Source organism: Mustela lutreola, chromosome 15, assembly GCF_030435805.1.
Source record: "Mustela lutreola isolate mMusLut2 chromosome 15, mMusLut2.pri, whole genome shotgun sequence".
Classification (NCBI taxonomy): Eukaryota; Metazoa; Chordata; class Mammalia; order Carnivora; family Mustelidae; genus Mustela; species Mustela lutreola.
In genome coordinates, this window is record NC_081304.1 from 22,286,433 (window position 1) to 22,300,613 (window position 14,181).

Sequence of the window (14,181 nt, forward strand, 5' to 3'; positions counted from 1 at the left end):
ACATACTGAGATGTCAGGCCATTAGGGCAGCCTGTTCAGGGTCTCAGGCCATTTCTAAGGAAGAGAAAGTGGTATTAATCATTCTTCTGGCTTCTTGGGGCCTGGCTCTCAGGCTCTCTCAGATTGTTTCTGATCCCTGTCTTGAGGAAAGGGTGCCCCTGTCACCCAAACTCCTGTCTGCTAAGGGGCAGGAGTTTTAATTGGTCAGCAGCACCCTCGTGTGGCAGAAACCAAGACTGCAGCTGCCCAAGTGGCCCTGCGGCTTTGAGGGATCAGACACCAAGACTGACATCTGGAAGGGCAGAATTATGAATGTTGATGATCTCTGAGTCATGAAGGTACTACCACTCGACCACTTCCAGGGAAATCTCCTGCATTCCCATCCATCCTGCATCCCAGGTATGTGTCAACCAGGGAGGGTGTACATTATCCAGGGCTGGCACCTATTAGAACTGCTGCTTGTGCCGTCTGGCTTGTAGGGGTAAGAGAGGAGCTGCTGAGAGAGGAGGCCTAAAAGCAAAAGGTAAGCTGATGTCACATCCAGTGGCGGGAGCGGCTGTGGCATCCCTACCAACTTTTTACAGATACCGGATAATGCCACATGAACTATGTCACCTGAACTCCAGACACTATCACCTGGTGATGGGCTTCTTTTCTTTTTTCTTAAAGATTTTATTTATTTATTTGTCATAGAGAGAGACAAGCAGAGCAGCAGGCAGAGGGAGAAGCAGACTCCTCAATAAACAGCGAGCCTGATGTGGGACTCAATTCTACCCTTGATCCAGGTCCACCCTGGGATCATGACCTGAGCCAAAAGCAGATGCTTAATGGACTGAGCCACCCAGGTGCCCCTGGTGGTTGGTTTCTGCTGTATAGTAATCCTTTCTTACTCCCAGGAGAGGTCTGCGAATGAATAAAGACAGATTCTCAGAGCCTGAGATCTTTGTCCTTGGGAATAGACACCGGATAAACACAGCTTTCCCTCGAAAGATCAAGGTATTCTCCAAGTATGCCAGGCCACTGGGCAGAATGGATATTTGGGGCTTTAGACTTTCAACCCCAAGAGAAGTAATGCCCATCATTAGACCCTTACACTCCAGGGTGAAATATCATATTTACTGGTCCCTTATTCCCACACCCACTAAAAGGGGGAAATCATTCTGAACTATTGGAAAGGGGTGGATATTTAATCCAGCTAAAGATTAAAACTGGAAGTCACAAGGCAGAGAGGTGAGTCACTAAGGTCTTCCCCTTATTGGAGATATTTAACAACAGAGAAAAATACTTCCAGAAAGAAATACGACCCTGTTTGGGGTTAGTGGGCAGACAGAAGAGCCACCTACCTGGCAGCAAGAAGGGTGGGGGTGAGCACTGGAGACTCATGACCTGCCTGGTTCTGGGCAATGAGGCTGGAGAGAAGCAGGCTTGTAGGCCTCTACTTCTTGTGTCTTATATATTGTCTGGATAGGTGGGAGCTCCCATCAAATCTGGAAAGGAGGTAGAAAAGTTGATGAGAGGCAGTAAGAAGGGACAGCATGCCCAATCCCACTCAGAAAGGGAGAGAAAATAGCTTCTTGGGGAAGAAGGCAAGCCTGTGTGTATGTGTGTGTGTGGTGGTGGTGGTGGTGATGGTGATGGGTAAGTGGGACGAGTGTTGTAGAGGAGAGGCTAAGAGTAACCAACATCAGTATCCCACCAAAGAGGAATACCCATTAGCAAAGTGGGCCAAGAGGAAAGAAGAGGAATGAAATGACTGTCAATATTAATAAAGAGGGTCACCTACTCTAACCAGGGGGAGAAACTTAATGAGAAGGTAGGATACCATAATAGCATCAAATAAAAAGTCAGAGAAACTTTCTGGATCTCTTCTGGATATCCAGAGTCTGGAGTCTGGAGAAACTTTCAGAGATCTCTTCTGGAGATCTTGGGAATAAGAAACTTCCCTGAGACTAGTTGTATGTAGGGGGTAGGGAATTCCTTACAAAAGTGTACCTGAAACCTCTGATTGGTCTTAGGTCCCTACCTGGCTATAGAGTCTATGAAAGACTGAACTCGTCAAGAGCTCCAGATGCCAGGTGACTGATGGATTTCACCAAATTCCTCAAGGGCCATCCTTCCTGCCACTGCTGCCACCTGTAAAGGAAAATAACAGGTTACTTTAGACATGAGACAAGGGACTAGACACCAAAGAGAAATTTGGTCTTTCACCCAGGAAATAGGGCCTTAGTAGGTAACAGTGATGGTAATGGTCACCACTCTTCCAATTCCCTCAAACCTGAATTCACAAAGCCTGGAAGGATTAAGATGAACCTTAAGTATGCGCCCAGAGAGAATTATAACTGCTCTAACAGTCATACCTTCTGGGAACCAGCTCCCAGTCTGATAAACTAAAAACAATGATTCCTATACTTAAGAGATAAATTAGAAATTCAACAGAACCAGAAGCTGTGAAACTCAGAATTATAAAGGGTGATGAAGGTTCAAGGTTAATGCAAAGTTAATGCAAGAAGGTTACTCAAGAGGAGGTCATCTAGTTTTAGATCAGATCATCATTGCCTTGTCCAAAACAGCTTCTTCAAGAATGACTGGGAGGCAAAAACAAACAAACAAACAAGAAAATCCTAGACAGACAGACAAAATCCCAGACAGAAAGGAGGTTTGTGAGGGGACAGCAGACTTGATGCAATTTGGACAAGTCAGTCTAACATACATACTCCCTATGTAGGGAGGAATCTGCATGGAGACCAGTTCAAGTTCCCCCAATATTATCAATGATGGAGAAAATGTAAAGGTTATGTACTAGGATCTGTTTCTTTGTCATCAGCATACAATGTTCTTTTTGCAGACCCACTGCCCCTCTGACCAAGGCTTATAACTCTATCTCTAAGCTACCCAGTGGTACCTTTCTCTCTCCAAGACTCTGATTCCAGCTTAGAGATTCTTTAGCATTTCCCTCTATACACATCACTGGCTCCCACACTCATATGCTCAGAAGATAAGCACTAGAAAGGATACCTCTCAGAGAGGTCCAAAGAGGGATAGTGTCAGTACCAAAGTGAGATAACTTCAGAACCTGCTGTGCTTGTTCACTAAACACACTATTTAAGGCTTAGGTCACTGTGGGGCACCACACCACCTTCCTTCTGCCTCATCAAAGGAGAAAAAACAGACAACTCAAATTTAGTAAGGGAGAGGAGTAGGGGGTCCCTCCCCCAAACTCGTTTCCCACTAATCTCAGAGAATAACTCATTTTACTCCGAGTTCCATAATGCCTTCTCTCATTCAGAGACTCCCCTTAGTTTCCTAGAAGGTGAGGCAAGTTCTTCCTCCCTTCCTTCAGATTTTGCTTTTCTATAGTTATATTGTAACGCAAAAGAGCCTGACTGGGCCTCAGAGGGTTTTTTCCTTCTGCTTTCCAAACCTCAGAGCTGGTGGCAAAGTGCTCCTGGAACTTGGGGGTAACTCTGGGGGCATCAAGATCTTTGGCAGTGGCTGCCACTTGCATCCCCAATGAACAGAGCTCCTGACTACATAAAAATTACAATTGTACAATATGGTCATGGAGAGATGAGTCTTTGAGGTAAAAACACATAAAACTTCTCAGTTTTTCTACTAATGTTTTTCAAATCTACCTTTCCCCCTCCAAACCTCACAGCCCACCTTCCTTTCCTGAGGAAGGTCAGTGCTCACGGGAGTTGGCAGTCTTAAGGTCAGGGGCTCTATACTCAAGTAGGTTAAGATTCTGGTCTCTTGGACTCCAGTCTTGGCTGGCTGCCATCAACTGACTATGAGACAGTGGGCAACACATTACCCTTCCCCAAAGCTGTTTCCCACTCTGTACACTGAAAGAGTGAATTAGGTGATCTCTAGGGTTCCTTTCTAGGTCTGGCCCTCTGTGATTCTGTGAGGAAGGAAACCCCTCCTTTTACCAGGAGGTGAGGGGTTCCTGCCCTTCACACCTTCTCTCTGGGCCACTGCAGAAAGAAGCTCCCCTAGAGATGCCTGCTTTTCTCATGCTGGCTTAACCAAAGGGACAAATGAGGGAGTCCCAGTAGGAGGCCTTCTTTTCAATGCCAAATTCCTTCTATTATGAAGAGATGTTAAGACGGTGATCTGACTCTAACCCTGAATCTTGACAAGGCAGAGAAGGAACAAGGCAGACAGATGTATGGAGAAAGAGTGTGATAAGCATGCTGCCCAACATACAACTGAGACTATCTGAGCACACGCTTGGCTTTGCCCTAGGGAGGACCATGTATCAAATACAACTGCATGTGGATGGAAGAAAAAAGCAAGGACATGTGTAAATACATCCAGAGCACTGACATAAATGTCCCATCAGCACAAATACACTCACTACTGTTCTCTCCAACTGTAGGCCTATACCTGCCTTGTAAGAAGCTATGGTGTGTGGGGGGACCACATCCCAGTCTTAACCCCTCCCCAAAGTCAGAAAGGAAGAAATAGTGAGACAGGAGCTACTTGGCTTCCTATAAATTGTTTTGTCCTTCCTCACAGCTGCAATCAGAAGCTAAGGGCTCCCGCAGGCCCTGTTCTGATCTGCTGCAGGCGATGGAGGGTTTTTGAAACGGAGAGGACTTGGCTGCGGCCCCGTTTCAGCTGCCATTGGGGCTGGCTAATGGGCTCATTCGGGAAGACCCCCGCCTGCTGCACTAAAGAGTCCCCCGTGGACCCCCTCCCCAATCCCAACCCAATTAATAAATGGGGGCTCCCACTTTATGGCTCTGGGAGCAGGAACCAGAGATACAAATGACCCCCAGGGAGGGACAGAAAAAGGCCTTCCAAGAAACAAGCCAGAGAATTGTGCATCCACAGGCACATGCTGCCACAGGCTAGTCATATCCCATTTTCAAAACATTAAAGGGGAAGAAACTGGCAAAAAACTATTTTCTTTCCTAGATCTGGAGAGGGATAGCATTCTTAAAGTCTGCGGGAACACTCCAGCAATAAACTCTCCTTCACCTGGATCTCCCACCTGCCCAGGGCAGAGTGCAGATGATCATCTGGACGCACACCACACACTTCACTATTTTCTAGGGGTGCTGACCGCTCCCCCCCAGGCCTTGAAATACTAAACAAAGACGTATCCTATCAATTGGTTAATGAAGTAAACACTTCCTAATTCTTAAAAACAAAGCAGCTACCTCTTCCCAAGCTCTCCTCACCATCAACAGGATTAATGTCCTGGGGTCATCTCTCACATCCAAATTATCATCAAGCCTTGCTAACTCCTATGGACCCCCTTCTTTTCTTCTCATTCTCTTTGTCCCACTCAAGTGCAGGCCCTCAGGGCCCCATATCTGGTCAAGAACAAAAATATCCTACCAAGATAGCTTCCTTGACCCAGTACATCTGCGAAAGTCCTCAACATCATATTCATTCCATCATGCTCTGCTTCCTGCTAATGCTTAACAAATCTGAACTCCTCATTCAGGCCCACAAGACTGCTCCTCCAACTTTATTTCTTAATATTCTTCTCCTTTACCATCCTGAGTAGTTCATTCATAGCCTTCTGCACAAAACACACATAAACATTTTTCTGTACGTTTTCTTCATCTGAACACCTCATCTGTTCCCCTATCTTCTTTACTTTCAAAGAATCTTTTCTGGTTAACTCTAACTTTCTGAATTATTTCTTGGCTCTGGCTACTTCTGTACTAGGTTACTATTTTATTTTATAGCCTGCATTAATGTGCTGACTTATAAATACTGATTCTTTACTTCTCACCCAAGTATAAGACCCAACTCACTTGATCCAGAAGCTTCTTTAAAAACTGAGATTCTCCCTTAATCTTCCCCAGAAGTTGTCCTGCACTTAGGACATGACTCTGCTAATGACATTACTGGGCCCTACCGAAACAGCCCTTGTGGTACAACACTTGGGATATCATATCAAACAACGAGGAATAAAATCTCATTCTTCATAGCAATGTTCAGGCTGCCACCTGCTCCTATCAACATTGAACTTGACACTGAGTCTTTCCAAAATTATAAATTGTTTCATGACTTCAAAGTGTGCTACAAAACAAAACCCCAAAAACAAGCACAGTCACCAAAGACATTTATCTCCTTGATTCTTAGGATATGAATACCATTTTCTTTGAACACCCCATAGGATGAGATGCCCCACTTTTGTTCCTTATTTGTAAGATTAATCTAATCCTCAGGTTGTGGACTGATTTTCTAGAATGCAAATCAACACCAAAGCCAAAAGTAATCTTGTTCTCTACTAGCTCTGCCTCTAGCCTACCTCAGACCATCACATTTTTGGAAGGTACCCTGAAACAGAGAAGTTAATCATGAGTCTCAACTATTTAGTGGGTACTTCCTTAGATTAACCTCACTCTCAAACACTGACTCTTCAATTCCTGTAGTTTAAGCCTACATAGTTAGACAGGAAAAAGTGATCTGCCACTCCCCTTTATCACCTACTTACTGCTCAGAATAATAAGAGGGATTTTCCTTTTACTCCTTCCATCCTTTGGCCTCAAGGTGCTTGATGATCAAGATAATAAAAGTAAAGCATTTAGCACAGTGCCTGACACATGATGAGTTCCTGGACAACATTAGTTCCTATTCTCTCCCTCCTTCTTCCCCAAACCATAGGTTCTCAACCTTTCTGGGCCTATTTGTTCACTGGCTGAAGACAGCACTGAACTAGACAAACTAATGTCCTTTTGTAGTTCTAACAGTCTGTGACTCTAATTCACATATTCTGGTTTGTTTATTCTTCTACACACTGCCTTCACTTGGATCTGAAAAAAAGGAGAGAGGAATAACCCTGATTTCCAGGTTAGCCTAAAATACACAAAACCACTTTCAGGAGTTTTAAAACTCCAAAAATACAAGTAACTTTTTTAAAGTGATGCATCCATATCATCCCTTCCTCATTTCTTTTTTTTTTTTTCCTTCCTCATTTCTTAATTATTCTCTTGAACTACATAGGTAGCAGTGGGAGGCAAAATTTCCCAAATGTAATTTGCCTGATATAATCAAGCTTCCCAAAGTGAAAACATCTTCAAAACATCTCCCAACCTAAGGTTCTAAGGCCCATCCTCCAACCATAAAGGTAACACTACTGTAATCAAGAGGAACTCTTTACTCAAGGTGTTGCTTTAATGGGGCCTCCCTAAAATGAACCATGAAACTTAAGGCAGTTATCCCTTTTAACTAGCCCAACCATAATTCTTCCTTCCACCCCATATCTCTATATCTTCTTTCAAAAGCAAGTATACCCTAAGTGTCTTTCTGCAGCCCAGCTAACAGACTGCTCTACAGATCTCCTTCTTCCCCTTACTTACATCTCCTTCTCATATTGCTTTGTATTGTGTGAGGCCTTTGGCTCCCTAACATAAAATACAAATACTGGTAATAAGGCCACACTCAGAAGTTCCTGAATTTATAAAAGGGATCAGACTCCTAAGTTTTCTCTAAGTCTTTGAATTCAGCTTCTTTTTTCCAGGGCCCAAAAGCATTCGACATTGCATTACCCTTGGTAGGAGGGTTATCTGTCTCCAAGCCAATCCTCACCTCACCTACAAGATATGTATTGTAGTTCTGAGACGCAGGAGGTAAAAATATCCTCTCCCTGACATGCCATCAGAACAGGCTCCTGAAGGTAAAGAAAAAAACATCCTCCAAGACCCAAGCTTTGTTTTTCACTTAGCTCTGTTACATTGTAGCCTTTGTGGGGTTTCTCTGTGCTGCATCTCTGTACAGATGGTTTGGCTTGGATAAAATGCCCTTCATTACTTTGGAACTATCAACATTATCTATTGTTTACAACCACACCAGAGCAAAACACCTAAAAAATCCATCTATTTCCAAGTCCTAGGAAAACTATGTCTAAGTGAACTTGTTTTATGGCTATATTCTCTTATTCCAGAGAAGTATGCTGTGGCTATGGGCTACAAATTGAGTAAGTTTCACTAACATGCACCCATCTAGAGAGTATTAAAGACAAACTTCGTATCAGCCCCTTTCTCTCAGCCTTGGACTAACTTTTGAAATAGGTAGGAGAGCAATTCAGTGGCCAAAGCGTTTTGGCACTTTAGTGATTAATCACCAGGGCATCAAAGCAATCCTCATCTGCTTTCTTATGGATAGCAGGGCCCTCTTCTCACTCACCAAGCTTTACTTCCCACAGACACCATCTGCAGCTGAGCTCAGAAATGTCATCACCAAAAAACATGTCTCAGGATATGAGGGAAGAGGATGAATTGAAGTGTTGAGACTCCCTGCCCTTCCTAGACCAGTAAAGGAATCTCTTATACCCCACACAACATAAATTAAAAGTCTCCTTAGTAATAAGAAAGCATGGTTATTTTGCTTCTTCCCTCACCTCTTGCCCAGTAAGTTGAGGATCTGGAATAGACATTTGTCTTCTCAGTTGCCTCTATTACCCTTCAAAACTAGGAAGCACGAGTAACTCTAAATATCTTGTAGGATTAAGCAATCAATACCTCTGGTAGGCCTAATGCATGCAAGGTGTGCAGTGAGTGAAAAACAGGAAATGAAAAGTGGGTGGACAGGAAATGGAGATGGCTGCACATGGGGAGGAGTGGTAGAGTACCCCCAACAATTCCTCTGGGTGTCATACTTCCCCCATAGTCTTTCAACCCTACCTTGAAGTAAATGTTCACTTGAGAGTATTCTTAAGTTTACAGGAACATTAAAAGTATCCCTATAGATGAGAAATGCCACACCTGGACAGTAAAATTAACCAGCGTGTCCAGAAATGCTCACCTTGCCTCCCAGACAACCAAAAGACTTAGCAGTTTCACCTCTCCCCTGGAATGGTTGAATATTTACTCACTTGAGAAACTCCCCACTTCCATTCCACCTAGCCCTTTAGGATGACTAAGTTGTGAACTGAGAAGTAACTCCATACCTGAAACACAGTCAAACTATGGGGAAATCTTTAATAACAAAGGAAATCCCCGCATGAAGAACATTAACTGTTAACTTCCTTGAGGCATTAACTTTACCATTATAGTTAAGGATACCTGTCTGGGAAAAGACAGTGCTTAAGAAATGTATATACCGAAACAGCATGGTCTTTAATTAGAAATAGCCTTGGCTGTGATAGAGGGGAAAAAAAGTCCATGTTAGTTCGGTCCTCAGCCTTTAGGCCCAGAAATAAAAAGACTGCCACTGCTATGAAGTGCAAACAAAATTATCTAATAGGTTGAAGTTCACACTCCTAGTCATGAATCTGAAATTATAATAAAGACCAAAACCAAATTCCTTTTCTCTGGAGGCTAACCAGGAACACAGGATTCCAAGAATTGGAACAATCTTGAGCTTTCCATTCTCATTCTGGGTAAAGACAGCCCACAGGCAAGGGAACATCATAAACTTTGGGGATTCATAAACAGATTGGCAACCCTCATCACCAGTATTTGAATTCATCTTCCTAATTTCCTTGTTCTGGTGTACCCTTTAACTTTATATGATTGCTCACCCCACCAACAACTTCCTGATAACCTATCGCTCCTCTTCTTGTCTTCTAATGGGTTTTATTTGCTGTCTGCCTACTTAGGTAATAACTTGCAGGACTGCAGCATACACAAGGGAAATTTTAGTTCTGTGTCCTAAACCATGAAAGAGATGGGAAAACAATACTCTCCTCAGGTGGAGACAGGAAAGATTTTGAAGATAATAGGAATTTTACCCTTATAAACAACTTTACTCATTTCCTGGATTGGCAACACATCAGGAAATCTCAACAGTGCTAGGAACACTAATCTCCATGCCTACCCTACTCATGGTCACATAAGAAGTGGTGGGGGGTCGTTATATTTAAGAGACTATTCTAAACAGCCTCTTACCAACTTCCATTGACAAATTTCAATGACAAGTTGAGCTAAAAACCCACTTATCTCTCCTTTCAGGAGGAGTCAGGGCACATGAGGCTCAACTCTTTCAATGGCCTGGCACCATTATTTGTGTAACTATTTCTACTTAAAAAGAAAAAAAATCACCTTACAGTTTCCCCAACTTTTTTTCTTCTCTAGTTCCTAGCCTTGTGTTTTGAAGCACCTCTTCAAACCCTGAGAACTTTTAAAAAAAAAATATTTTGAGACTACAGAGATTCTGAGACAAAGAACTCCTAAGATAAAGTGGAGGAAAAAACCCTTTACATGCAATTAGATCTGCTCAGAGGCTACAGGTTAAGAAGTAAATGCAATGGAGCAAAAGTGGTATAGTAACAGGAAATATTTAATTTTCCAATCTCCACTTTCCATTTTTATAAACTGAAAGAAAAAAATTTAATATATTACAAAATATCTGTACATAGACAAGGTACACCCGATGTGGGGCAAAAACAAGAGAGAGAAGGAATACAGTGTCAGGAACCTAAATCAGGGAGAATGAGGTGGCAACTGACACTTTTCTGGTGCAGCATTCTCTCTCAAAACCTGCTGGTAACCATTTTAGTACTGTAACTATAAATGCATATTACACACACATACACACACACAGTGGCTGGGTGACGTCTATGGCATAACCTAACAAAAAGTCCTACTTACAAATTTGTGCTACTGCCCTGCTTTGAAAAGTATATATCTGATGTCATTTTTATCATTCCTATGGACAGTTGAAGAAAAAACTAAGGAACTGGGTCAAACAAAATTGTTTTCAAAACCACAAAAATGATCATGGTCAAACCAGTTTTGCCTCTCATTCACCAACAGCATCAGATTTCTCATCTGTTCAAAATAATGTATTTAATGGACTTATCTCCCATGGTACAATAATTAAAACAAAACAAAAACCACTTTTGAATATATCTGGGTTTGTAATTTTCTAACAGTCAAGTTGAAATTCTGCCAAAACTTTCCTTCATTTATAGATAACATAGCTGAAAAATTAACAAATACCTTTTCTTCCTCCACACAGATTCCAGGATTTCTTTTTTCCTCTGCTTTTAGAAATAGTCAAAATTACTGAACTTTTTTCACTGTAAAGGCTACACTCCCCAAATGGGGGTAGGGGGTGAGATGGAATCACACACACACACACCCCCCATACATACACTCACCCCCTTCCCTAGTAGTAAGGATGAGGGAATGGAGGCTTAAGTATATTATTTAGAATATTTGGCATAATTAAAAATAAAGGATGGGAAGGGGGAAGGAAAAACATTATTGATGACTGCTGATAACCAGAATGTAATTAAAATATAGAGAATTTTATTCATATTTGATGGGAGACCAGTTATTTTCACTGAATAGATACCTTTGAAAGAATCCCAGGCTTAAGTTCTTCAATCAAAAATGGGAGTAGGGCCCAATGCCTCAAATTCAAATATTCTAAAATACAAAGGCCCATGTCTGAGGACTAAGAAGTCAACAGACAAAACGTTTAGGTGAACTGTAATGGAATTTTTCAATAGCATGTCAGTGAGCCTAGCAAATCTAACTGGACACACTGGTATAAAAAGCCATCAATGCCAAAATGGCTAGAAGGTTCTTCCTCTAATCAATGTTTGCCCATGAGGGCAAGGCCAGACCAAAAACCAGAGAGTAATAAAGAAATACACACACCGGATATCTACCTATTTCAGTAAACAGGGGAAAATAGTCTTCATGTAAGTATCTGAAGAGGGTTCTTCTTTCTTTAAAGTTTTTTTTTTTTTATTCGTGCACCTTTCTCTTACAAGTAGTTTTTATTTTTTAATATAAGAACTTGGCATTGAAACACAAAACTTCACTTGAGTTCTGAGAACTATACTCCAAGATGCTGAAGCATGTTTGCCTTTTCTTTGTAAAAGGGCCCTAATCTACGTTTCACAAAGGTCTAAGTCTGTGCAGATAATTTATATGAATGTGTATGTTTTTAAAACACATTATATGCTGGTATTCACACAGAAATGGAAGCCAGAATGAGAAGTCTCCCAAGTTATCCCACCCTGAAAGCCCTTCCCTTTTTCATTTCCTGTTTATAATAAGGCAAAATTCTTGCCATGAAGTCATAATTTAACCCCTTTTACCAAAAAACAAAACCAAAATCAAATCTCTCTAGAAGAAATTCCCCAAAAGAATTGGCAGGATATACATGCTGAGATGTGTATATGTCAATACTGTTTCTTTCTCATGGCCTATTCTTTTAAATTTTTTAAAAAAAGGTCTCAGATATTGATAGATATTCAGAAAAATATGCACCCTAAACTAAGTTACATTTTCATGTATTTTCAGGATGTATTTCTTTTCTCTTTGACAATAATGCTCTGTTTCAAAGGTTTTTTTTTTTTTTTGACATAAAAATATATGTGTAAACAGTATGCTAACTGCTCTTACTAGCCCTCTAGTTATGGAGGCATCATCTTAAACCCCAGCTCAACAGCAATGTCCTAGGCTGTCTGCATTTATAAATCAACTTCACCATCAGAACATGGTTTTAAAAAAAACAAAAACATTTTAGAATTGAAAAGTTACAGAGAACAATATAGGAGTTTGAATTTCCTTTCCTTTATTTCAAAAAAAGTAAAGAATTATCCCAGGTTCTTGGGCATCTCAACGATTAATTTTTTCCAAACAAATGCCTCAAAAAGAGACAGAGAGAGAGAGAGAGAAAGAGAGAGAGAGAGAGAGAGAATGAGAAACTCTATAAATTATAGAGGGGGTACAAAAAGGAAGAGATGGGGTAAATCTACCTACATGCCCAAGAGTGCCTCTTTCTACCACCTGCTTCATGTGCAGGGAGAGGGGCATGTCTTTTGCCAAAGCAGAGCAAACTTAAAGGATGAGTAATTTATTTGGAAAAAAGGTATATGTTCAAGATGCTCAATGGGGAAAAAAAGAGTTCACTTGAAAGCAAAAATGTGAGATGGTGGAGAGGAAGGAAACATTTATTTAAATCAACCAGTCACTCTCTTTCTCTTATAGCAAAAGCCTAAGAGTAGCTCAAATATTGTGAACACTATTATCTTTAAAGGAAAACAAAACAAAACAAAAACAAAATTCAAAAGAAAGAAATCATAAAAAATCCCCAAATTTTAAAAACTTAAAAGAGAGCCTCTCCTGAGCCATCTCAAAATTAAAACTGTTCTCCTTTTCTTCTGCTCAAGAAGTGCAGGCAAATGAACTAATACAACATTTACTTTTCAATTTAATGACCCTCTCCACATTCTCTACTTGTATCTACTAGGTAGAGTTGAAGTAATTGTTCTGGCTGTAGCCCATCCAGGGGGAACTGGTGCCAACATCATTATTTTATAAGTCGCCTGCTAGTAGCAAGTGAGCAAGGAATACAACAGACAGCTTTGCGGTAGCCAAATGCAGATGATTACCTCGCTCTGGCAAATGATTTCATTAATGTTTCAGAGGACTGGATGGAAGGATGAATAGGGAAGGAATCTTTCAGGACACTGAAGTCTCTGGGTTAGTAAGGAACTCCTCTCCCTCTTCCCCCTCTTGGCGGGACTCTTGTAGGCCCCCGATAGAGTTTTCCGTAAGCAGAAGACTGAGCTGGGCCCCCCCAGTTAAGGCCTGCTCCTGAACTGCTGGCTCCAGTGTTTCCTGGCCCCAGCTCCCCATAGTTCTGCAATTTGGTCTCTGCATGTACCACAGAGTTGCTGCTTCCCTCAGCCTTCAGGAATGGTTGCCCGACCACTGAGTGTAATGGTAAGGGGACCCTGGCAAAACGGAGGTCCTGGTCCCCTGGGAACTGCACTGACCCTGTGCCCTGGTAACTGCTGGACTCCCCAAGGTGGCTCACAGAGCCTGAGAAGGTCCTGTTCTTCACCAGGGTCTGGGTCAAGGATTCTGTCAAAGCTGGACCAGAGTTGCGTTCATCAGTGTCAGTGGCACTGAACCCTGTTTCAGGCCCATCAGTGTTTCCGTAAGTCCTGTTGGGATGGGGTCGGGTGGAGTATTCCATTGGTCTCAAGGCCTGGTGCTCATGTGGCAGGTGGCCAGGAGGCTCTGCTTCAGGCTGGGATAAAAGTTGCAGCAAGGCGGCTGTCACGGCTGGGTTCAACTCCTGGGGGGCGCTGGAAAGATCGCCTTCAACCAGAGGGGGTGGAGGTGGCGGCGGTGGAGGTCCGGGGGGCTCAGGGGGCCTCTTCTCTGGTGGAAGAATGTGAGGAGGACATGCTGTGGAAGGGTTACTTCTTTTAAACACCATCTTAAAAATCACATGTGATTATAAACACAA

General features: G+C 42.1%; 1 protein-coding gene across 6 annotated transcripts in view; it reads right to left on the minus strand.

Moving 5' to 3' along the window:
- The window catches only part of CDK12 (cyclin dependent kinase 12), an 89,468-nt gene that overhangs the window by 21,772 nt on the left and 53,515 nt on the right, over positions 1–14,181 (minus strand). For 3 of the 6 annotated variants that reach the window (XM_059150097.1, XM_059150096.1, XM_059150098.1), the window contains exons 14-16: positions 13,703–14,120; positions 2,024–2,133; positions 1,344–1,487 (exon numbers count right to left, since the gene is read on the minus strand). In XM_059150097.1, coding sequence (XP_059006080.1) covers positions 2,037–2,133; positions 13,703–14,120 — 515 coding nt within the window. In that variant the 3' untranslated portion in view covers positions 1,344–1,487; positions 2,024–2,036. Of the gene's footprint in view, positions 1–1,343; positions 1,488–2,023; positions 2,134–10,221; positions 14,121–14,181 lie in introns of those variants that run through there. The other 3 variants (XM_059150100.1, XM_059150095.1, XM_059150094.1) reach the window with 3 other exon arrangements.